This window comes from Pleurodeles waltl, chromosome 12 (assembly GCF_031143425.1).
Source record: "Pleurodeles waltl isolate 20211129_DDA chromosome 12, aPleWal1.hap1.20221129, whole genome shotgun sequence".
Lineage (NCBI taxonomy): Eukaryota > Metazoa > Chordata > Amphibia > Caudata > Salamandridae > Pleurodeles > Pleurodeles waltl.
In genome coordinates, this window is record NC_090451.1 from 218,497,485 (window position 1) to 218,522,382 (window position 24,898).

Genomic DNA, 24,898 nt, shown 5'->3' on the forward strand with positions numbered 1-24,898 from the left:
AACTCAGAAAGGTTCAAGGGCTGATAAGAAAATGTTACATTCAGGTGTCACTTCACAGCCACGAGAAAACAGCAAACAGAGCAATCCAGTAGGAAACACCAGGAACCATCCAAGAAAGGTTGAAAGGTAAACAGACTTCAGTTTGTTGCAGAGAACTCCCGGATTTCACACGACAGGCTGTTCTGAAAGTCAACAGCAGGAACAAAACCAACTGCAACTCAGCAAACAAGATGTGTCCTCAAAAAACGATTCTGTTCATTAATTACTTAGAACAAGGAACGATGCAGTTGTGAGCTCCAATAAACTTAAGGCAAACCGAAAAAATTAAGAAAACTCGTCGCCAAATGTTGCAAGTGCCTTGAAATAGAAATAAATTGAGGCTGGCCAAGCAGGATTCCTGTGAAAAAGTTCTTTAATTTGCCTCAAAATAGGAGCTCACAACCAGCATGACATGAGCACAGGTAACAAGGAGAAAACTGGCCAACCGATGTCACACTTACATTTTCGAAACCGGTTGTGCCATTCAAAATACAACATGTTGCCTGCACACGAGCCATCAGCTTCAACAACCAGGAAACAAACTGAAACTCACGAGATTCTCATCAGAGACAACACACGCTATTGAAAATAAACAGAACGTGCTGCTGCAGAGAACCTAATGATGTAAGCATGCAGCAGACGTCACAGCACGAGCAGAGCTCATGCTGTGACAGCTGAACCTCAACAACAGTAACACCTATACAACAACAGGGATCTCCCTTCCATGCTCTTGGCACTGTGTAGCAACCAGAGTTTGCCTCTCTTTTGGCGAGCCTCCGTCCTTGTTTTCCTTTTTTAGATTGTTTTGTCTTTGTGCCATCGGAGGCATAGAATGTTCCAAGGGCCCTACTGCGGACGGGGAAAATAGACCCCGATTGTCCGAGTTGCAAAATACTCTAATCAATTTCAACATATCCTCCATTCTAGAAGATAGTCTGTGTGGCAGCACTGCCTACGTGGGTAGGTGAGCAAACCGTGACACAGAAATGAGTTAACACCATCCCAACACAAGCTTTTGTGGTCTAATCGAGAATTAAAATCTTCGTGTCTTGCTTCCAGAGCGTGTACCTTAGCTTGAACCACCTTTGCCGCTTAGCAGCCTCGAGGATTTTTTGTGTAAGTTTATAGTTTCGAAAAAGGTGGCATGGCCTAGAAAGGGACTGCCTCCTTCGTGCCATCTACGACCTTGAAAGGGTCAAGGGTTGACTTTCTAGCTGTGAGTTTTTTCCTAGCACGTCTGATTTGACAGATCTTCGAAAGACACATTTGTGCAGTTTCAAATTCAGCTCGGGTTGTATTTGTTGACTTAGTACGTTTCAAGAGCAAGTCGAACACGTTTCTGTTCAAGGATGTGGCGCTGAGAAGGAAAGTCTGGGTTTCTGCACTCTGGTGGTCCGTCCTCCTGGCGCTCACGCCCCTGCCCTGGCCTTGTTGCATGCGAGGGCGAAGGATCGCTCCCTCCGAATGAACTCCAAAGACCATAAAGTACCTCAAGCATTACATTCCTTGTGGGCGCCTCTGTGTTCTGCAAAAGCTGATCCTTTGTACTATGTAACGTGCCGCTCCAACGTGGTAGTTCGGCCAAAATGCCTCTAGTTATGCATTGTATTTTTTAACCTCCTTGCATTAAATCGATCCTTGTTTACCTTATTTTACAGTGAGCTTCAACGACTGCCCCGAAAGGAACCTTGGACTGTACAGTGCTGGAGATTCCCGCTTCCACGTGCGGAAGGATGGCACAATCACGGTAAAGCGCCGCGTGCGGTTACATGGACAGGAGCTGCGCTTTGCCGTACACGGCTGGGATGCGAGACGAATGAATTACTCTACGTCGGTCATCGTGAAGCAGAGGCATGAACACAGGCGGGTAAGAACATCCGTGGAAATCGGGTACCTAGCCCTTACCTCGTCCTATCCTGGTGTCTGTAGTATGGCTTCAGCCTTCTTTACCTCCACGCTCATTCCTTCTTTGCAAAGCACTTGGTTTTTAAGATATTCTGCTACAAGAAGTGTTTTTTGTGAAGCACCCAGCGACACATTGGATTTGGGTGTAGGTGCTGAGGGTCCAGTGACATTTGGGACCCGCTGAGTCAAAGTTTTACTTAAGGCAAGGGCACTTCAGGATGAACTTTTTAAGTCCATCTGTGCAAGGTTTTAAGCTAAACTGCAATGCAAAAAAGTAACCTGCTGTGGACTAAAAAGCTAGGACTGTCTAAATGCGTTACACAACTTATGTTGTCTGTTGGTAGCGCAATTTCAGAAACCTTCTATTTGCCTATTAAGGGATATTAATTTAGCTTAGGATGTTCCCTAGCCAGCCCATGTAGCAACTGTTATTCCACCAACCGTTAACTTGCTTCATGAACTTCACAGGCCCATTGATGCGTTAACCCAACACTCCCTAACCAGTGTGTCTGGGCTCCTAAGGTTTCATTACTGGAGTTGGTTGAACCCTCTTATAAGAGGAAGTAACCCCAAATGCTTGAAACTGCTGTGGCGCTTTAATTAGCCTGTTGCTTGAGACACACCAGTATTTGATACCACTGTTGGACTGTCCTGCTTCGATATGATGATGGTACTAGACTCATTTATGGGCTCTCGAGTAGTTCTCTCCCCCCCCAGCCTACTAATTGGGAGGATGGGCTTTATGTCGGTATGGAGGAGGGGACCATGGCCTCCAGACAGTACCACATGATCTCCTAGGTGTGACCCACTTTAGGAATATATCAGGGTGATTACCTCTTCTCCTTTTGTATGCAGTGCTGGTCGCTGGCCTGGCAACAGTTGAGGGGCGAGATGGGGGATGAAGTGGCTAGCATTGTCGCAGCAGAATTGTGTGCCATGGTCTTGGCACTTAACAAGCCACAAACCAGTTTGAGCAGGAAGTTCTGGTGAATCGAGTAATGTGTGTGCTTATAAGAGTTTGACTTTGGTCTGTAAAGCTCTTCCTATTTACACGTGGAAAGACTGAACAGCATTAATGTCACCAGTATTAAAGGGTCCTGACAGGAAATAACCCTGAATAGATGTTGTGTGTTTGAACGAAAGGCCTTGACCGAGGATGAGTCTTCGGTAGAAGAACAAGACCCCCAGGTACTAGAATTAGTGAAACTGCTGAACCCGCTATCAAACTGTGAAAGGCACCATTGGTGCCGTCAGCCATTGATAAAACACCTAATCTTAGCATGTAGCTAATTTGTCAGTGTGCCTGTTTCTTTGACCGAGCTGGTGAATGAGCCAGGAATGATGAAGCAGGTTGGACTAAGATCGCATGGTGTGGGAAACAGAGAAACCAAGAATGGAACACAGATATCCGGGGTCTGCAGCTAATCCAGAAGTCCACAACATCTTCCCAAGTAATAATGGTGGGGCAGGAGAAGGAATGAAACAACGAGGGTCGTGAACATGTTTTTGAACTGCTAGCTTGTGTAGTCATAGCACAGGAATGAGTTGAGGGGGCATCAGTACTTGACTAACTAAGTGGGGGCTCAAGTCCTTAGTGTTGTAGACAAGTGGGATACTTAACATATAGAAAAAAGACTCCCCATGATTGTTTAATAGCCTGCACACAAAGTTCATCAGATTTATTTTGAAAGTGGAACTTCAAGCCCAAGCTCGACCAAGTGACTTTCAGATGGCTGATTTTCTTAAGTGCACATTCTAATGTTCTTCTCTTGTAATCCACTGAGCAGGTCTGTGGCCAGGTACTGTCTGACCTGCTTTAGAGAAACCCTCTAGCCTGTAGAGTACTTTGTTTCCGAAGCTCTTCTGGTCTACAGGGTAGCTGCTGGCAGGTGACTTTCTTGTTTTCTAGGTAGTTCCTACATTGGAAAATTGTTTTACTGAACAGCAGACACAAAGTAAGTTTGCTTCCTAAAGCAATCTAGAGGCTTACCCAACAACATGCATATGTGTTGGCTGCAGATTACTGTTTAGAAGGCCTCCTCCTAGAACATGCTCCCAGCAGCCCTCTGCTTGGAAAACAGCTTCCTTAACTTAAATTACCGAAGCCCATATCTTCCACAGTCTTTTGGCCTGCTCCAGGATCAATCATCAATGCTTTGTTGAACGGTTGGGTCTGTAAATTGTCTTAAGATCTTTTCTCCTTCAAGGTAAATTTGGTAGGAAACAGCTACTCTGCGGGGGGTGGGGGGGGGGGGAGTGCTTACTGAGCAAGTACCAATGTCTACTCATTTGGAAACTCTCCTGATCTGCTGCTGGTGATTGGACTAGGGCGTCTGTATGGTGCATTTGCGATACGCGTAACTAGTGTGTTTTTTTTCTTTTTTTTTTCTTTCAGACACATTCTGATATTGGGAAGCAAGCTTTACCAGTCATCACGTTCCCGGTAGCACAACCTGGGTTAAGCCGAAAAAAGCGAGACTGGGTCATCCCTCCTATTAGTGTCACTGAAAACGAGAAGGGAACATATCCAAAAAGACTTGTACAGGTAAGGAAAATGTTTAATAGCAGCTGCAGTAGAGTAATGTGCCCCACAGCTAGCACTTAAATGGAAATAGCAGGTTACAGCTTTTCCAGTGAAGTTATCCAAACGTTTTTGGTCCCTATAGATACCCATTTCATTCATTGGGAGAAAGTATGAAGCTATTTCACGCACTAAACCGTCTATATTATCATTGCCAATCGAAAGCTAAGGGGCGACAGCTTTGGAATGACTCTACAAGCATCAAGGTCTTTTGGCAAAAGTTTATTGCATTAAGAGTGGGAATAGCTCTGTGTTTCATGCTCATTAAATCCATAACTAACTGAGAAGGAATCAAACATGTGTCCTGCAGCCCTACTTTTCCATATTGTGAAAACTGTTTTGTGATGGGTGTCCTCACATTTTAATGGTGCCTAATGAGGCTCGTTTGAGGGTATTCTATAAATCTTTGCCTCGCCATTGTCTGTTGAAAGACCTATTGTGTGCAATCCCAGTACTTAGCATTGTTGTCGCGGCAGGCCGTTTTCTTGTCACTGGTTGGTTTTGATGTCCATCTAATTTGCCTGCTTCCCATTTGATGGCTTTCCTCCCTTCTCTTGTGCGCAGTCCTCTCCTGAACTATAGCTGCATTGCCGTCCTGTTGGCCAGATGACTTGTACCTTCAGCAACTCTCATCAGGAAACTGTTTTTTTTTTTTCTTTTTTCTTCGTATTCTTTGTACTCTCCATGGGAGTGCATGTGTTTTCTTGCTCCCTCCCATATGTGCTGCTGCCCTAGTCACGTTGCCACTAGACACGCCCTCCACCATTGTGCTCCCTTCCCTCCCTGCTTACTGTTGCTGTCGGTTGCTCAGTGTTGAGTAGCTGCCCCTTACCCTCCCTCTTCTCCCCAGGCAGGGCCCCTCATTAGATTCTGACTCCTCTCTGTCCCATATTTTTTATTTTGCGTTCCAAGATGGTTGTGCTGGTCTTGGAGCAGTAAATCAAAAGTCGAGGAGTCTTTTTGAATGTTTAATTTCAGGTATTTCAGGTGTGAAATGGCTTTCTGATTTTTATTTCGCCTACTGCAATATTTGGAGTTTATTGAACAGTTCTTTAAGGGGCTTGTTCTAGTGTGTGTGTGTGTGTGTTTTTTTTTTTTTTTTTTTTTTTGTTCGGCCCTTTACCACCGCACATCTTTTACATGCTTTTATTGCAAAATGGTTTTCCAGGAATGAAGTGTTTCTATACTATGTGTAATCTTTAGATCAAATCCAGCAAGGCTAAAGAAACCAAGGTCTTCTACAGCGTCACTGGGGAAGGAGCAGACCAGCCGCCTGAGGGATTTTTCACTTGTGAGAGGAACACCGGTTGGTTGTCAGTAACCCAACCCCTGGACCGCGAAAAGAAGGATCAATATGTGGTGAGACTCCATAATTCTCTCTGTGCAGAGGGACATGACCCTTAAGATATTTCTGCTGCATGTTGCCTCCTTGCCCCCAGTGGGCTGTTGCTGGGTGTGATTTCAAATGGTTTCACCTTCGGCCATCCCTTTATTCCACCTACTGATGCTTGATTTCCCCTCTCCCCATGCGTGCACACACACACCCTCCTAAGTCGTCCGCCCCACCAGAATCCCTTTGTCTGCTGAAATATTCCCTGTTTCTCATGACTTGGTGCACATTGGTGACGAGTCACGTTGCTTGTTACTAGTAATTGTGTGTTGTTGATCTGCGTCCACTTTTTCACTTTATGGAATGTGTGGTCTGTTTGACTCTTGTAGGTCAGGCACATTAGAATTGCTCCATTTCTAGGTAGGTTCTTCCCTAGGAAGTCCTAAAGCATGTTTTAAGATGCAGCTGTCTGTAGCTGTAAGTTGAAATATCTCTCCTAGTCAATGATTGGTATGTTTATTTGCCTGAGGAAACAGGACTGTTGTGTTCATGATAACGCATATTGCAAATATCTTATATTTTAAACTCTTGACTTCGGCTTCGTGTCATAAATCCCACCTTCCAGGATGCTTTCGTCAGAACTCCAAACTTAAGTTTGTGTTCTGCACTTAGTTTAATAAACCCTGCTCGCGTGAGCCTTTCTGCATATATCTCAGGCTGTTTCTTTCTTTTTGTACATTTTTAATTTCTCTTTTGAGCATTCTGGCAGCGTTAAATATTTTACTGCAGTTAGGTCAGGCTCAGTACCAGGTTTAAAATGCAAAGATTACTTCACACTCCAAGCCCTTCCCTTAGGTTGGTATTTGCATGTCGTGGTTTACTTTTGGTGTGTTCTGTGCAGCTGAACTCTCATGCTGTCTCTGAGAATGGGATGCCTGCCGAGGAACCTATGGAAATCATTATCAAGGTGACGGATCAGAACGACAACCGCCCAGTGTTCACGGAATCAGTCTTCAGGGGTTCTGTAGCTGAGATGGCGACACCAGGTAATGATGTGCTTATAGCCTGCAGTTTAGATAATGTTCTTTTCCATCACACATCTGGCAGCAGCCAGACTCCATCTTCTCTACTAACTGGCAGGTGTGCTAGACGGCGGTCTGTAATCTGAAATATATAGAATAAGTTTTAACGAGACCCACAAGCTTTTTGAACTAAATGTTTTGTTTGCTTACAGTTTACAAGCTGGTATGAAAATACTTTGTAGTCTTTATAGCTGATAAGCTTAGTGTATAAAAACAATCTAATAGCATGAGGCAATGTTTCAAGCCTTCCCCAATATATCGTAAGTTTTGAGCCAGCTGTAAGAAATTATAATATTTGCGGTAGGAGACTACACATCTCGAATAATCGCAACCTTGTCAGGGTGAACCCTCATATCCACTCATAAATTAACCTGAGCCCAACTCCCTGGTACCTATAGCCCAGAGAAGACCCTCTTGTTTTAGGGCAATATGTAACGTATTTATGCAGTACCACAGAAATCATGCAAACAAAAAACCATGCCCAAAAGAATTCGTAAAAGTTATTAAGCAAAATGACCCCCAAAATGATGAAAATTCAACAAAGGGAACCAGAGGGGAATTCTTCTACTTTTAATTAGAAGTAGCTCCAAGAAGCCGAAATAAGTAAGTGGTTGTGTTGGGCTTGGACATAGGTGCAATTTGCTGCTAACTGCGATGAAGCACAGGTCGGATACTCTTAACTAGGTTTATCCTGGTCAAAGATTTGGCTTTCTGACTTTAGTACTTTAAGTCCCAATCCACCATAGGAATACCATTCTAAGTTCCACCACGACTTCAGGGGAGCCACTTAGACTCGCAGGATGTTAGGCAGAGGCCAGCTTTAGGGTCTGGCCCAGTTGGCACTGGGCAGTTGCAAGAAAATACCTCTTGTTGTAGCCCTGTAGCTTTAACAAAAACTCATCCCTATCGCCTTTTGGAGTCTACATCTTTGTACTGGGTATTGGAGGGAGCAGGTCCAGTCCTTCAGGGCTCCTTTCCGGTCATGAATGGCATGTTAATTCTTCTGATCTTCCACAGGTTCAGGGATGTTCTGAAGTGGGTGTCTGGAGGTGCCACATTTATGCCTGGCACGAGCTAGTGTGTGGGAATGACTCATAGGCATTCCCTAACAAATGGGTTGAAAGTTCCTGTGGCCAATACTCACCATCTTGAAAATTCTCAGTGTGTAAAGCCTTTGGCCATATCAAATGGGACTTTAAGGGCTGGGGCATGTTTGGGGGGAATGTGCTATGGGAATCCTAACAGGCCCACATCAAACACTTAAATGCAGTTTGAAGTAGCAACTGCCCTCAAACCCAGAGACCGGAGTCTGGTGGAGCAAAAGTAGGGTTGTCCGGCCAGATTGTGGATGCACAAGAATTGCCTTGGCGTCCTGTTCTCTATCCTGTCAAGTGCACCCCCAGTGTTATATGCAAAACCTAAAGACCAAAGTCTGGGAGGGCAAAGCAGGGTCCTTCAGCAACCAGACAGTGGATTATCAAGAATTGTCTTGGCATCCTGTTTTCTTCCTTTAAAGTGCACAACAATGTGTTGTATGTAAACCCAGTAGATTTGTCATGAGGACTTGACATGAATGTTAAAAAGGATGCTCCCAGCCCGCACGCTACATTGTGTTAGGTTTAATAGTCGTCTCTGCCCATTCAAGTCTATTGTTTGCTCTTGGGATGCCTTTCAGACCTTCATACCAATTCAAATTCCAGTCCCTGGCTGGGCAAAGTTTAAAAGCAAATGCAAATTAGACTGCAGGACTTTCAGGCAGGAAAAGGTTACATTCTAATGGTTACATTTTCTTAATATTTTTTTTTAAATTCCACTTCAACATTATATTGGATTTTTAATGTTTAATTATTTTTGTAGCTATTCCCATTGCTGATATATATAATATTGGAATGTAATCTGTACCTTCTATGTAGGACAACTCTGCCTTCCACAGTAAAAAATAGCTTTTTGGGACTAGTCGATGTAAGGACATGTTAACATGAAATTTCGACATCTCCTACCTTTTAATGTCATGCAGTGGGGGCTATGAGGCCAAGAAAAGGGTGGCTTAGTGTTTAAAAGGGAGGTTTTGACTGGTCGAATTGCAGTTCTTACACTTCTACAGTCCTGCTGCACTGGTAGCCCCAAAGTTTTTGCGCTGCCACTGTAGTGGATGGCACCATACGTGCTATAGTCTGTCCTCTGGTGAAATTCAATTTTCAAACCCAAAGTACATCTTGTGCCGTATACTAGAGACTAATATGTAAGTTACATATGCCAATTGGAAGTACACAAATGTCCTCATGTTGAAAGGAGGAGTACAGCCACTTTACAACTAGTTATCAGGGCTAATGTGCAAGAGGTTTAAAGACAGCAAAAAATATAGGGTCCAGTAAAAGGTTTGGGGTGACAGTGCAGAAAAGGCAGATTTCCTACCCAAAACGTCTGTGGGGTACTTCTGGATATTCCTCATTGAGCTCTAATAACTGATTGTGGTATTCCATGCTTGGACTGTGGGATCAGTGGCCTTCTGATGATACTTGTAAGCTTTTCATGCAACTAATATGCCACTTAGGACTAAGAGTTGTTCATTTCAGTCAGTCATCTAGGATATTTGAACTCTTTGCCTCGAATGTGGGGGACTGTCCGTGGGCTCATGGACCTCGTTGGGTTCAGAGAGTGCGTGGTGGGGGTGCTGTAACAGGGGTAAAGGAGGGGGGGGGAATTTCCTTTTACGGACTAGGTGGTCTCACACACTATATAGTGTCATGCTTCATAATTTGACCACCTAGCCCCACCCAGGTAGGATAGTACCACCTGGGCGGACTCAACCTCACCGTTAAAGGAACGGGAAGGAGTGCGTAAATACATTTTATCTAGAGATAATGGGATCCAGCTAAGCTAGGGGGGTTTAAAAGCACCTAGGCAGTTGCCTGTGTGTAGTCTACACTTTTTAATAGTGGTAACTGCTGGTGCGACAAACTGGGTGGGACACCACGGTGAGAACAAGGACTCACTAGGTCACCTCACTAAAAGTTGGCCGACATGTTTCTGCCCACTACTGGGAGCTGTGAGAGGTCTCAGGGCATTCTTCAGGGCCTAGGATCCCTAACCATCATGCCAAGTGCAGATAGATAAGCCTCCCCTCAAAAGGATGGGGGGGGGAACAATTGTGATCTATTTATAGAGAGGGCCTACCTTAGGCAAGGCACTACCTCGCGGAGGCCTGAAGGGAGAAAATTATAAATTCATAAGCAAAACACAGCACAACACACACTGTATCAAAATTGAATACACATATACATATAAACAAGTGCCACAGCAAGCCAAAGTCATGCGGAGCACACAGTGAAAATATGGTTCAGAAAAGATTATCCTTACCCTAATGATTGAGGCAACTAGCCTCTGATTCCAGGAGGGAGTGGGGGGAGGGGGAACAGGGGAGGGGAGAGAGGTCATTTGTTGAGTGAGGCCCATGGGATGTCATCATTCAACCGGCTGGTGTCTCCAGACCCAGCGCTGCGCATAGTAGAGTAGCTTCTGGGGCATGTTCTTGGTTGAGGGTGGCAGTTGTTCTAATACCGTCCATTGTATGTTGTCTGGGGAGTGGTTGTTTGCCACGTAGTGGCTTGTAAGTTTTTTTTTTTTTTTTTTTTTTGTAGCATCCCGTTGGCATCTAATCGTACTCCTGTGCTCACAGATGCGAGTGCTGACCTTTCTTGTTGTCATACCAATGTACTTGAGTTCGCAAGGACATACAATCAAGTATACCACGTTTTTGCTGTTACAGTTTGTGAGTGTCTTTTGACGCCACAGGGTTTGTAGACCAAGTTCTACAGTGGTGGATTTCTGTGTGAATTTACACACACTGCAGTTCCCGCACGGGTGGTGACCGGTTGGTGCTGGTACCTGCCACGGGGTGGTTTGTCTTATCGGGGGTTTAATCACGGGCCTGGTGTGGACTACCATGTCCCGAATGTTAGTAGCTCTTTTGAATGTGTGCAGGGGTTGTTCAAGGGGGAGACCACCTGATGTCAGGATCTTCCACCCTTCTCTGATCTTTTGGATTTTGTTGGACAGTGGATTGAAAGTAGTCACCCAAACTATCTGCTCCGTTTTTGGTTTGTTGATTCTGGGTAGCAGTAGCTGGTCTCTAATGTTATTGCGTGCTCTTTTATAAGCTCTCCTTATCACCTGGTTAGGGTACTCTCTTTCTAGTAGTTTAGTGGATAGGACGTAAGCATGCAATTGAATAAAGTAGTCATTTTGATCTTGTGATGCTGTAAATTATGTATGTAATGCTTCGTATTCACCTCTTCTCCAAAGGTACTTCTGTAATGGTGATATCTGCCACTGATCTGGATGACTCTGAAAATACAAACAATGGAATAGTGGGTTATTCCATCCTCAACCAGGAACCCAAGGAGCCCACAGACCATATGTTCACCGTCAACAAGGAGACTGGTGTCATCAGTGTGATTGCAAGTGGACTGGACCGAGAGGTCAGTAAAGAGACCTTTATTGATCAGGCCTCCCTGGTTTATTGCTTTTGGTTCCAGTAAAGCGCTTTTTGCCGCGATAGAGCTGGTTTTGTTGCAGTCTGTATTTACCCAAGTTTAATGCCCCCTCATTTTCTTTACAGAGGGTCAGGATGTATACATTGACTGTGCAGGCTGCTGACATGGAAGGAGAAGGTTTAACGACTACTGGAACTGCAGAGATTGAAATAAAGGACATCAATGACCATGCGCCCATTTTTGACCCAAAAACGGTAACTTACTTTTTTCTTGTGCAAACAAAAACTTAAAGCCTTTTCAGCAGGAATACAATGGGAGCTTAGAATTGCTATTGCTTATGAACTAATCTTCCACTCCTGCTCTCACTATGGTCTCTGAGCTAGGGTAATCCTGCTTGGTAAGTTTTCATGTACAGGAAACCACGCGCATTGAAGGTTTAAAGCTGTCTGGTATCTACCTTGGCTAGATCTGCATGCTTGCTTATCGGAAGTTAGATTGTCTTTTAAAATTACAGTTCACGTTTTATATGCTTGTTTTCATTAGACAGAAATAACAAAGGATTTCTATAATGCCATGGGTTGATGGGAGAGAGAAGTGGAGGTGGGCATGGGGGTTGGGGGAGATGCGGGCATGGGGGTTGGGGGGGTGGGGATGCATCGGGGATGAGTTCCCAATTATGGGTCGGAACTCTGGCAGGCATTTGTATATAAGTTTTGGAGCATTAAGTATTGTATTGTCCTTTTCAACTCCCCTATTATGTGCTAAAGATGAGTAACAAACATTTTTATGAAAAGAGGCTAAGTTTTTTGGCGAAATATGGCTGTTGGAACATGCAGGGCCTCTTAATGTTATCAGTGTCATCCTCTGAGGTCATCTACTGCTCCTAATTTTTCCTTATCCTGAGAAATGCCATTGGTCGGATCATGAACTGGGTGGGGCCAAATGGCGCTGGATCGGTGAATGGCACAACAGAACATAGCTATTTGTTACAAGTGTTCTGTTCCTTTAGCCTTCTACCCCAAAATATAATCTGTGTGTTTGTGTTTCTGTAGATAGACATGCTATGCATTCTTGTGTCTAGTTTTGGGCCTAGATATGTGAAAGCAGTTTTTCTTCAAAGAAATCTAAAGTCACAAGTTTCAATGACTCCACCTATTGCTGGTAATGTGCACGGGCTTTGGCTTCATTGTTAGATTGTTTTCTTTCCCCGTCAGGTTTGACGTGTGTGGCCGAGCTGCAGACTGAAGCCACTGCAGTGATCTCTCTGGGCCTTCTCAGATCAGCCAATCACCCCCCCCCCCCTGTCAGTATTGTTTTGCTCTTGTGTTTCCCTTTCCTGCCTTGATTCAACGTGTATTGCTTTGTTGGGGTTTAAGATGATTTTGATGCCCCTGGTGGGTCCTTGTCGTTTGGGGCTTTCACTGTTTGCTTTTCAACAGCAAGCATGTCTCTGGGCCTTCTCAGATCAGCCAATCACCCCCCCCCCCCCTGTCAGTATTGTTTTGCTCTTGTGTTTCCCTTTCCTGCCTTGATTCAACGTGTATTGCTTTGTTGGGGTTTAAGATGATTTTGATGCCCCTGGTGGGTCCTTGTCGTTTGGGGCTTTCACTGTTTGCTTTTCAACAGCAAGCATGTCTCACCTGTGATGGAACAAATGCCATTCAGATACTGTCCTCTGTGCCAAGTACCCCTGGGCTGATTGCCACCAGAGCTGTAACCAGTACCTTTCTCCCAAACACAATGAGGCCTCCTGCGATGCCTGCTGCTCCTTCTGCTTGAAGAAAACTTAGATACTGTTAAGCTTACTGTCTCAAAATGTTGCGGAGATGACACACCTGACCTCTTCAGCTCCCAGTACCTCTAAGGGGAACTTCAGCCAGAACAGTCAGTCCCCAGGGAGAAGGCCTCGCCTCCCCAATCTAGTTCCAGATCCGTCCTGGAGTGGGCAGAACGTAAGCCTGATCTACAGACGGTGCATGTCCTTTCTACACCATTCGAAGTCCAGACAGCCTTCTCCCAGGAACCACACATTCAGTCTCTATACCCAGAGGCTGACCCCTGGTCTGCCACTGCCATCTGGCCATGGTTGGCACCAAACTCCTGCTTCGGACCCAATGCATTTGGCGCAGGCCATCTCCATTCAGGGGCACAAAAACTCCCTGTGGCTCAAAGAACCGCTCATCCTCTGTGGAACCTGTCCTGCAGAAGCTATAGGAGGAACTGGATGCCCACCAGTGTCATCGTGATCCATCCTGTTATGGGTTAAATCCTCACCTAGCCACCGGTGTTAACTGCAGATGATAAAAGCTGAAGCTTAGTTTCGTAGAAGCTCTACAGCTGCCTCCTAAACCACATAAGGCTACCAGCCCTCTGCCATTGACTCTCTAACCTATCCTCGTTCCTCCTCCTCCAGCTGACTACTATCACCCTCTTCCCGCCCCGCCACTACCTGCTGACACTTTTTATTCTCCCAGGCATCACACCACTCTGCCTCTGGGTGCACGTAGCACTAGGGACCCATATGACCTCCCCCCACAGGATGATCCATGGGATCTATAGTATGTTGAACCAAAAGGGGACACAGACACTGACTTATATCCCACACATACCTTTGTAAGCATGTTGTTGAAACTCAGGTAATCACCCATGGGGTGGACAAAAAGAATATAAGCCCCCACCGCTTTTTTCAGTTAGTGTATATCAAGGGTCAACCCCCTCCAGCAGGGCACTGGCAATGCACCCCCGCCAGATAAAGAAATCAAGCATATTGATGCAACAGCCAAACTTATTGCTGTGCAATCAGCCAGCCACTGGTGCATTGCAAATTCCATTGTCTTGCTGTCACACTATGATGGGCTCACTGAGACTCATTGGAAAAGCCCAGATAAGTACTGAAGAGGGCTAGCTTATATCTAACACTACCATCGGGTGTACCCTTGATGCTGACACTGCCCCTCTCTGCATCAGTTCCAGTGTCCCTATATGCAGGCACACAACCCCAAGGCCACGAGTGACCTCCAAATGAACACTGAACCCCCCCCCCCTCTCCTCCAATAGGTCCTTTCAGTGGTCAGTTTGCAGAGATGGCTCCAAAGCCAAATCCTGAGGCTTTCACCGCCTTCCATGGTCAGCAATCACAAGAGCCCTCCACTAGGGGTTATATCCACAACAGCTCCCAAGGTAGATGTCTCCCAAGCGAACTGCCTCAGTAAAGCAATGACTTGCCCTCCTCCCCACCCCCGATCACACAACACCTGCCAGGGGTCGACTTCAAGGGTTCTTCCCCGCTTAGCAACAGATCACCTCAGACTAGTGGATATTAGAAATTCTCCAACACTGTTATTATTTCAAGCCCACTTCCACGCCATTCAATATTCCACAGATCAGGCATGTCCTTTCCCCTTAACACCAATGCCTGCTGCAAGAGGAGGTTGTTGCGCTGCTCCTCTAGGCACCATAGAACCAGTGCCTGCACACCTACACGGCACAGGTGTCTAATTCCTCTTCTGCCTCATTCTCAAGGAGGACGGGTCCCTCAGTGCTATCTTGGGCCTGAGGCTCCTCCACAAATATAACCTGTCTGAACACTTCTACGGTCACTCTACAGGACATTATTGCTGCAACAAGGTGACTTAGACTGCCATCTACCTCGGACTCCTACTTCCGTATCCCAATCCACCTGGGGCACGTTGCTACCTCCAGTTCGTGGTAAGTGGCCAACACTATCCGTTCAAGGTGCTGCCATTCGGTGTAACTACCGCCCAGGGTGTTCAGAAAGTGTATCGGTGGTCATAGCACATCTCTGGCTACAGGGCATCCATGTGTTCCCTTACCTGGACGATTGGCTAATCATGTACACAACCCAGCAGCATTCTCGCACACGCTCAGACCACTATAAACCTTGTACAACATGGGATGTACGATTCAGGCCAACAAGTTCCACATCTAGCCCCTTTAGATCCAAACCTATCTGGAGGCAGTTCTCAACTCTGGGTGGGCAAGGCCTTTCCCAAACCTGCCAGGGTGCAGGCCTTCCAAGAGCATCTCCCTCTTTTTTTTTTAGTCACATCAGAGGGTCAGTCAGAACAGTCATGCGCCTCCTTGGCATGATGGCCTCCTTCACTGCCATCGTCCCCGTTGTTAGGTTACACATGCATCCATTGCAAGAACGCCTAGTGCAGCAGTGGTCTCAGACAAAGAGTCCCTGGGAAGATCTAGTATTGATTAGGAGCTGTACCCATCACTCTCTGCAGTGATGGAACACCAACAACCTTTTGCAGGGTCGGCTCTTTCGTGACCCACTACCACAGATTATCCGTACAATGGACGCTTCCCTCACTGGGTGGTGGACACATTTACAGAATCTCACTAAGGGCAGTGGTAACCCAGACAGCAGGATCGCCATATGGATTACCTAGAGCGGTTAGCTGTTAACTTCACATTGAAGGCTTTCCCCAACCACATCCAGGTCCAAAGTGGCCCTCATTTGTGCAGATAACATGACTTATGTACTAACAACAGAAACCAGGCTGCACTCACTCTCTCTAGTTGTCAGTGCTAGAGTCCATCTACAGGTGGTGTACTTCCCGATGTTGACAACCTTGTAGACTTAAAACAAAGCATTGAAGAGAAGCACTGGACTATAGAGAAATACTTCCCCAATGGGTAGTGGTAGTCCAAATTCAGAAAGAAAATCTACTTATGTAAGGAAATGGTTACCCCCTGACTTTATTCCTTTGCTGAGGCCAAGTTATGATTTGAAAATGTGCTGAGGCCTGCTAACCAAGCCCCAGCACCAGTGTTCTTTCCCTAACCTGTACTTTTGTTTCCACAATTGGCACACCCTGGCATCTAGGTAAGTCCCTTGTAACTGGTACCTCTAGTACCAAGGGCCCTGATGCCAGGGAAGGTCTCTAAGGGCTGCAGCATATCTTATGCCACCCTGGGGACCCCTCAGTCAGCACAGACACACTGCTTACCAGCTTATGTGTGCTAGTGGGGGGTAGAAAGACTAAGTCGAAATGGCACTCCCCTCAGGGTGCCATGCCAACCTCACACTGCCTATAGGTATAGATCAGTCACCCCTCTAGCAGGCCTTACAGCCCTAAGGCAGGGTGCACTATACCACAGATGAGTGCATGAGCACTATGCCCCTACAGTGTCGAAGCAAAACCTTAGACATTGTAAATGCAGGGTAGCCATAAGAGTATATGGTCTGGGAGTCTGTCATGCACGAACTCCACAGCACCATAATGGCTACACTGAAAACTGTGAAGTTTGGTATCAAACTTCTCAGCACAATAAATGCACACTGATGCCAGTGTACATTTTATTGTAACATACACCCCAGAGGGCACCTTAGAGGTACCCCCTGAAACCTTAACCGACTACCCGTGTAGGCTGACTGGTTTTAGCAGCCTGCCACACACCAGACATGTTGCTGGACACATGGGGAGAGTGCCTTTGTCACTCTGTGGCTAGTAACAAAGCCTGTACTGGGTGGAGGTGCTTCTCACCTCCCCCTACAGGAACTGTAACACCTGGCGGTGAGCCTCAAAGGCTCACCCCCTTTGTTACAGCACCCCAGGGCACTCCAGCTAGTGGAATTGCCCGCCCCCTTCGGCCACGGCCCCACTTTTGGCAGCAAGGCCAGAGGAGATCATGAGAAAAACAAAGAGGAGTCACTGGCCAGTCAGGACAGCCCCTAAGGTGTCCTGAGCTGAGGTGACTCTGACTTTTAGAAATCCTCCATATTGCAGATGGAGGATTCCCCCAATAGGATTAGGGATGTGCCCCCCCTCTCCCCTCAGGGAGGAGGCACAAAGAGGGTGTAGCCACCCTCAGGGCTAGTAGCCATTGGCTACTAACCCCCCAGACCTAAACACACCCCTAAATCGAGTATTTAAGGGTTCCCAGAACACAGCAAGATTCCTGCAACCTAGGAAGAAAAGGACTGCTGAGCTGAAAACCTGCAGAGAAGACGGTGACACCAACTGCTTTGGCCCGAGCTCTACCGGCCTGTCTCCCCACTTCTAAAGACACTGCTCCAGCGACGCGTTCCCCAGGGTCCAGCAACCTCTGAAGCCTCAGAGGACTACCCTGCATCTAGAAGGACCAAGAACTCCAGAGGACAGCGGCTCTGTTCCCTAAAGACTGCGACTTTGCAACAAAGAAGCAACTTTGAAAACACACGTTTCCCGCCGGAAGCGTGAGACTTTGCACTCTGCACCCGATGCCCCCGGCTCGTCTTGTGGAGAACAAACACCACAGGGAGGACTCCCCGGCGACTACAAGACCGTGAGTAGCCAGAGTTGACCCCCCTGAGCCCCCACAGCGACGCCTGCAGAGGGAATACCGAGGTCCCCCCCTGACCGCGACTGCCTGCTTCAAAGACCCAACACCTGGTAAAGACTGCACCCGCAGCCCCCAGGACCTGAAGGATCTGACATCCAGTGCAGGAGCGACCCCCAGGTGGCCCTCTCCCTTGCCCAGGTGGTGGCTACCCCGAGGAGCCCCCCCTTTCCTGCCTGCATCGTTGAAGAGACCCCTTGGTCTCCCATTGATTCCTATTGCGAACCAAACGCTTGTTTTGACACTGCACCCGGCAACCCCCGTCCTGATGAGGGTGTACTTTCTGTGCTGACTTGTGTTCCCCCCCCCCCCCCCCCCCCCCCCCCCCCCCCCCCCCCCCCCCCCCGGTCTGCCCTCCGAAGACGCGGGTACTTACCTGCTGGCAGACTGGAACCGGGGCACCCCCTTCTCCATTGAAGCCTATGTGTTTTGGGCACCACTTTGACCTCTGCACCTGACCGGCCCGGAGCTGCTGGTGTGGTAACTTTGGGGTTGCTCTGAACCCCCAACGGTGGGCTACCTTGGACCTAAACTTGAACCCTGTAGGTGGTTTACTTACCTGCAAAAACTAACAAACTCTTACTCCCCCCAGGAACTGTTGAAAATTGCACTGTCTAGTTTTAAAATAGCTATATGTCATTTGTGTGAAAATTGTATATGCTATTTTGTTAATTCAAAGTTCCTAGAGTTTCTAAGTGAAATACCTTTCATTTAAAGTATTGTTTGTAAATCTTCAACCTGTGGTTCTTAAAATAAACTAAGAAAAGATATTTTTCTATACAAAAAACCTATTGGCCTGGAATTGTCTGAGTGTGTGTTCCCCATTTATTGCCTGTGTGTGTACAACAAATGCTTAACACTACCCTCTGATAAGCCTACTGCTCTACCACACTACCACAAAATAGAGCATTAGTATTCTCTTTTTGCCACTATCTTACCTTTAAGGGGAACCCTTGGACTCTGCATGCTATTTCTTACTTTGAAATAGTATATACAGAGCCAACTTCCTACAACTTATATAAGAAATTCCTTCTTACCCAGTTCATCAAATTCATCAGCCAGGGATTGGTTAAGAGCCATGTTGTAATGTCACATTCATATTTTATTAGATTCTTTGTAACATACAGCAGCCCAGCTAATGAGTTTCGTCCAAAGAAGGACTTGATCGGGGTCATTGTATCAGTATAACATAATGCTTTATCTTTTCACTTGGTGCCGGTCAGCTGATACAGATCTTAATTGGGCAAGCTACTTATCCTCCCATGAATTGGATTGTGGGGAATCTGGCAGGAAGACTACAAGCAATATGAATATACTGAAGTCCTTCATTTGTCTCACTGCCTCTATATAATGGTTTCCAGCATTGTGCTCTCTCATGGATAAGTCTTAAAACCCAACCTATGCCAGATTGACCCAATCTGGTTCCTAGAGTGATCTTTGGGAATTTCCTGTTCCTGCATATTAACAGCGGCCACTTTTTCTAGGTCTGGCTTCAGCATGTAAGTAGCTGCAGTCCACATAGGAGGTTTTTTTTTTTTTTTTTTTTTATTCACCTGAGCAAGGTTTCACATCTGCTGTATATTAGCTACTCTAGAACTGGCTGGTGTGTGCTGCAGGAAAGTCACTTTTTGGCGTGGTTACCCCCACTTAGTAAATGGTACTTAATACCCAATGCATCGGTACAGTAAGGGTCCCCCCATGGGCTGCAGCATGTATTATGCCACCCAGGGAATTCCATGCAAACTGTCTGCAGGCCTGCGTGAAAAGGTGCATGCACCCTTTCACTGTTGGTCACTACACCAGGGCACTGTAAAACACCCCTATGGTAGGCTCTCTTAGCCCAGAGGGCAGGGTGCAGCTTCCTGCATGTGAGGGCATGTCTGCATGAGCAAAGGTGCCCCTACGAACTCCAGTTCCAATGCACTAGACTTCATAAGTGCATGGAAGCTATTTTACCCATGTCTCGGCCACAGAACACTACCTGTGGTCCATCTTTGGTATCACATGTCAGAATCATACCCCCCAATACTAATGCCAGTATTGGTGGCATGATTCTATGCACTCTGGGGGCTCCTTAGAGGCCCCTTGAGTATTGCTCCTACCGGCCTTCTAGGATTTTGCGAGCAGCCCACGCTGCTGCAGCCCCTCAGGCAGGTTTATGCCCTCCTGCTGCTTGACGAGCAGAAGCAGGGAAGGGCAGAGTAAAGGATTTCCTGTGGGAGAAGGTGGGGGGGGCGCAAATGCAACACCTTCTCCCTTGGAAATAGGTGTTACAACGCTGGGGAGGGTTAGCATCCCCATGCCACCGGCTTGGTTTGAAGGGTCCGTTTGGTGCCCTCCTTGCATAATTCGGTTTGCAGCAGTCCAGGGACCTGTGGTCCCTGCTCTGGCGTGAAACCATACAAAGGAAAGGGGAGTGATGACTTCCCTGTCCCATCACCACCCTAGGGTGGTGCCTAGAACTCCTCCAGGTGGCCCCTCAATTTTGCCACCTTGGAGACCAGATGGGCAGAGGCCCCTGGGAGCATCTGGTTGGTCAAAACAGGTGACTGATGTCAGTGACCCCCCTCTGATAGATGGTAACTACAGAGTGACCAAGTCCCCTATTTAGGGACTCCCTTGCGACCTCTTCTGCTCTGGGCCTCTGGAACCATTGCTGGACTTCATAGGAACCAAATGAGCCCGCAATTCTTGAAGACCTCTCCGTGCAACATTGTTTCTCCAGCTCCTTTCAGCAATTGCAACATTTCCGCAGCTGTGCATCCTACGGGGTCGGCAAAACCTCAGCTGCACCAAAGAAGGAACCTCCCTTGGAGTAGCAGTTACTCCCCTTCATCCACAGGCACCTAAGGCAACGACATCCGGCTGCTGGGATCTGCTGTCCAGAGGAACTTCGTGGGTCCTATAACACAGGTAGTTGTTTGAAGTGGTCCTTTTGGTCCTGTCTGCGTTTTGTCCATCTTGGGAGACGGTGAGCCCTTGTCTCTCCTTGCAGGGTAGAATCCCTGTGCACCGCAACTCTTGCAGCAACAAAGGTTTGTTGACTCCTGCTCCGAGGGATCTTCAGGCTCCAAGTAGTCCTGGTATCCAGCAGTTCATCCTTTTAAGGACAATTTCTCCTCTGCTGCTCCGGTGACTTGGGACTTCTCTCCAGGTGTGCTGACTGGGTCTCACTGCAACTTACCTTGCCTGCTGCCAGTGGGTTGCCTTTTTTTTTGGGGGGGGGAGGGGGTTACATCTGTTTCTGCTGGCTCTCCTAACTGCTGATGGTCATCCTGGACTCTCCTCCAAGGGTCGAGTACCCTGGACCTGCTGGTCCTTTTCTCTGTAAATCCTCTTCCGTCCAGATTTGCCAAGGCTTGTTGATCCTCCTAACCACTGACCCGTCTGTGACCCGATGTGGGGCATCTTCGCATTGACTTCAGGGACCTCTCTGCAGCTCCTAGGCTCCACAGGTAATCTTAATTTTCCACTCCGACCCGTATCTTCACACACAGAAGGGTGGGCAGTGACTCCTAACCCACCTGGACACTCCTGCGTGGACTGGACTCTGTCCCCTTCTTTTGCAGGTCCTCTTCTGGAATCCACCATTGGGTCCCACTGGACTGGTCCTGTTCTTGCAAAGTTCCTTTTCCAAGTCCCCTTGTTAGTCTTTGCGAAGAGCAAGAAACTTACCTCTGCTCTCCTGGTCTCTGGGGGTCATCTAGGTACTCACCTCTTGGGGGAGAGGGGGGGGGGGGGAGGTCCTGAGTTCTAGTTTTTAACTAATCCATGACTTTGCATTCCATCATCTTAGTGTATAGTTGCCACCCTCCTCACCCCCTTCCAAAGGGCCCTAGCTATTTTAGACTATTTCTTGCCAGTGCTTGTTGAATACTTACCGTGTGTATTTATAGTGTGTACTTGCCTTCAGTTGGGGTACTGCCTACAAGTAATCTAGTTCAGGGTTACTGTAATAAAGTACCTTTATTGTTGCAACACAATGTGGTTCCTTTCATGTGTTATAAGTTACTGTTGGACTACTGTGGTATTCAAGTGCTTCAAACTCCTTTTAGATAAGTCTTGGCTGCTCACCACAGCTACCACTAAAGAGCCCTGGCTTCCTAGACACTGTCTCACTAACTGGGGTTGCCTAGACCTTTTATAAGGTACAACCACCATAGCTGGCCATTATACACCACCTTCCTACACGTGCTTTGTAAATTTGTTCTGAAACTGGTTCCTGTTGCTCGTCAGTGGTACATACTGCAGAACTGAATAGGAATATTCTTTTGAAATTTGACTATACAGGAAGCTTCTTGTCTGCTTGTTATGTGCAAAGATACCTATTCCTGAAAGCATAGTGATCAGTTAAATCATTTTTTGTTGCAGTATGTAGCAGCTGTTCCAGAGAATGAAATAGAGTTTGAAGTGCAGAGGCTCACAGTGAGTGACAGCGATGAAGCCAACACTAAAACATCGAACGCAGTCTACAAAATTGTAAAAGGAAACGAGGGTGGATTCTTTAAGGTCACAACTGACCCAGCAACCAATGATGGAATCTTGACAACGGCAAAGGTATTGATACTAACGAAACAAAAACTTCAGTGATTGAAGGAGACAAAGCAAATTAATTTGTAGACTTCCCAGTTAATAGCGTTAGGTTCTCTTCACTACTGTGTGGTTGTGGGCTGCATGTAGTGTAAAGAATATTCAATCAGCTCACACAGTTATAGGACACTTTAAGGCATATTGGCTGTGTGCACACTATAACTGAAGTCTGTGTTGAGAATAACTGGGCAGTGCGTAAGTTGTCTGTTAATGTCTTTTAAACCTATCTAAGTACAAATGTGTGACTTATTTCCTTTGGAACCCAAGTTCGAGGTGAGCGCACAGCTGTGCATTGAGAAATGCAAACTCTGGCTTCTATCCAACAGTTGTAGCCTGAGGTCATTGGCTCTATCTTGGAGGGATCTGCCGATATCGGTCTCCTGGTTTTGCAAAGCCAGTATCGGCGATATTTTCAGTTAATTTTTGCTTTTAGAATGATGTACTGCACATTGTTTTTATAGTGCATTTGCTGCTTTTTACCTGAATCAAACTTGATAAAGTAAGTGAAAGGTACTGACCTTGAGAAAAGTTAACCTGCTACTTGGGAGTGACCAAAAAATAAATCTAAAATTGTTTAATCTTCTAAGAATGGAAGTCACTGGCATCTCTTTAAATAGTAGGGGTTTGCATGTGTAGTTCAAGCTTATATCATTATAGGTTGAGAACATAAGAGTGTTGACCTATCATTAGCAAAATTATACATTACGCACCAATCTAACTTGATTTGTTGTCTTTGATAAATAGTAAAGCGTTCTGCTTTCCTAGCAAATGTGTGCAAGATAACGTCATTTTTGTATATATATCTCTAAATAAATACATGTAGATTGTTTAACTTGACAGTTGGCCAGATCTACCAGGTCTGTCCATTTATGGCTTGATTGTGATGCTCTGACTCTTACACCTATCCGTTGCTGTTCAACGCATTCAATTTTACATCCTTGCGCTTCCTGTCATTTTCCCTATGTGCTTCACCTGTTACAGCTGCTTACTCCATCAGCTGCCATTTTGTGTTCTACCCCCATTGTCAAGCTGCGCTGCAGAAGCAGCCCATATCATTTCATGCAACCTTGACCGTTTGCAGGGACTGGATTTCGAGGGAAAGGAGGCAGCATGTACTTTACATCATTGCGGAGAACGAGGTCCCCTTTGTTCCAGGTGTGCAGACCTCCACTGCCACTGTCACTGTCAATGTACAGGATGTCAATGAGCCGCCATTTTTCGATCCACCTCTCTTGAATGTGGAAGCCTTCGAAGACTTGAAATTTGGACAGAGAATAGCCACCATTAAAGCACAGGACCCAGACACAAAGCAGAACCAGAAGATTGGGTAAGAAGTAACTTTATCTCTAGGTGCAGTGAATTATACAATAGAAACATTCCCAGATTGTTGTCTGCTGTGGACAAGCCTTTGTTTTCTGGATGTTGGTCCGGTATAAGGATGATTTACTGTAATCATACAGCACTTCCTGAAGGAAAGAAAAGGCATCAGTCTGGTTTTTAAAGAGATCACCACCTTTTAACTCCAACATTTAAGGGAAGGTCTTATCACTGATAGGTTGTTGATTCACGTTTAAATGTTAACACTATAGGAAGGTCGAAATACCAAGCTGCAAAATAACACATCCACTATCTCATCAAGGTAGGTTGACGTTGTTAACATTGATTACTTAACTGCTCCTCTGAGTAGATCGACCATTTCAAAATAAATACGGCAGCTGGGGAGAAGTGTCTAGTCTGTGGCTGCCGTGGTCCTCTCTGGACTGACAGGGGAGCTGTGTGGGTACCACCCCCACTTCCCCCTACCCTGTCTTCAGGGGTTAGTTTGGACTCTAATTTGGAGGTCAAACAGTAGGAAATATACTGTGTATTAGATGGGTAAAGTGATAGGTTTCTCCCCGTCCCGGGGCGAGAAAAAAAAAAAAAGTGGAGCATGGTAATGGCATTGGCTGATGTTGTGGACAAGGGCTGTATCGATATGCGAGTGATGCACCACATGGACAGTGGACTGTTTCACTCAATTATACATAAAACACATAGTAGACTGGACCTCATTTTTATCACGACTGACCTAATGCCAAAAATACAGGCAGGCTCGGCATGTGAGCAATGTTAGCTCACGCACCTACTTTTAGTGGAGTATGGCCATGGTTGAAGTAGGATTCGAATTCCCATTCAGAAAATTAATCCTGTGATACTCGGACTTCGCTTGTCTTGCTGATACATGCACAACATTCCCTAGACTTTAAGGGTAAACAAATGGGAAGCTATAAAGGTTGTTTTAAAGCAGGGGAACGCATAGGCAAGGTTTTACTGTATAATAAAGCAGATACAGATTGATTTGCAGGAGGAGGACAGAATATCAAAGCTGCAAACCCCCCCCCCCCGTGCTGAAATGGTGGAGGTTAACATGCTGCCAAGAGATAGACAGGGGTCATCCACAAGAAGAGCACAGGCAAAAACTTAATTGGAGGGGGGAGATCACCTTCGTTAAACTCTTGGTTCTTGAGAGAGAATTAAATGCCAC

General features: G+C 46.3%; 1 protein-coding gene across 1 annotated transcript in view; it reads left to right on the plus strand.

The window, feature by feature from the left end:
- Window positions 1-24,898, plus strand: part of LOC138266996 (B-cadherin-like) — a 125,017-nt gene that overhangs the window by 60,322 nt on the left and 39,797 nt on the right. The window contains 9 exon segments of the mRNA XM_069215833.1: window positions 1,698-1,906; window positions 4,340-4,489; window positions 5,729-5,884; window positions 6,757-6,901; window positions 11,243-11,418; window positions 11,559-11,687; window positions 22,156-22,341; window positions 23,456-23,479; window positions 23,481-23,701. Of these exon segments, the coding sequence (XP_069071934.1) occupies window positions 1,698-1,906; window positions 4,340-4,489; window positions 5,729-5,884; window positions 6,757-6,901; window positions 11,243-11,418; window positions 11,559-11,687; window positions 22,156-22,341; window positions 23,456-23,479; window positions 23,481-23,701 (1,396 nt within the window).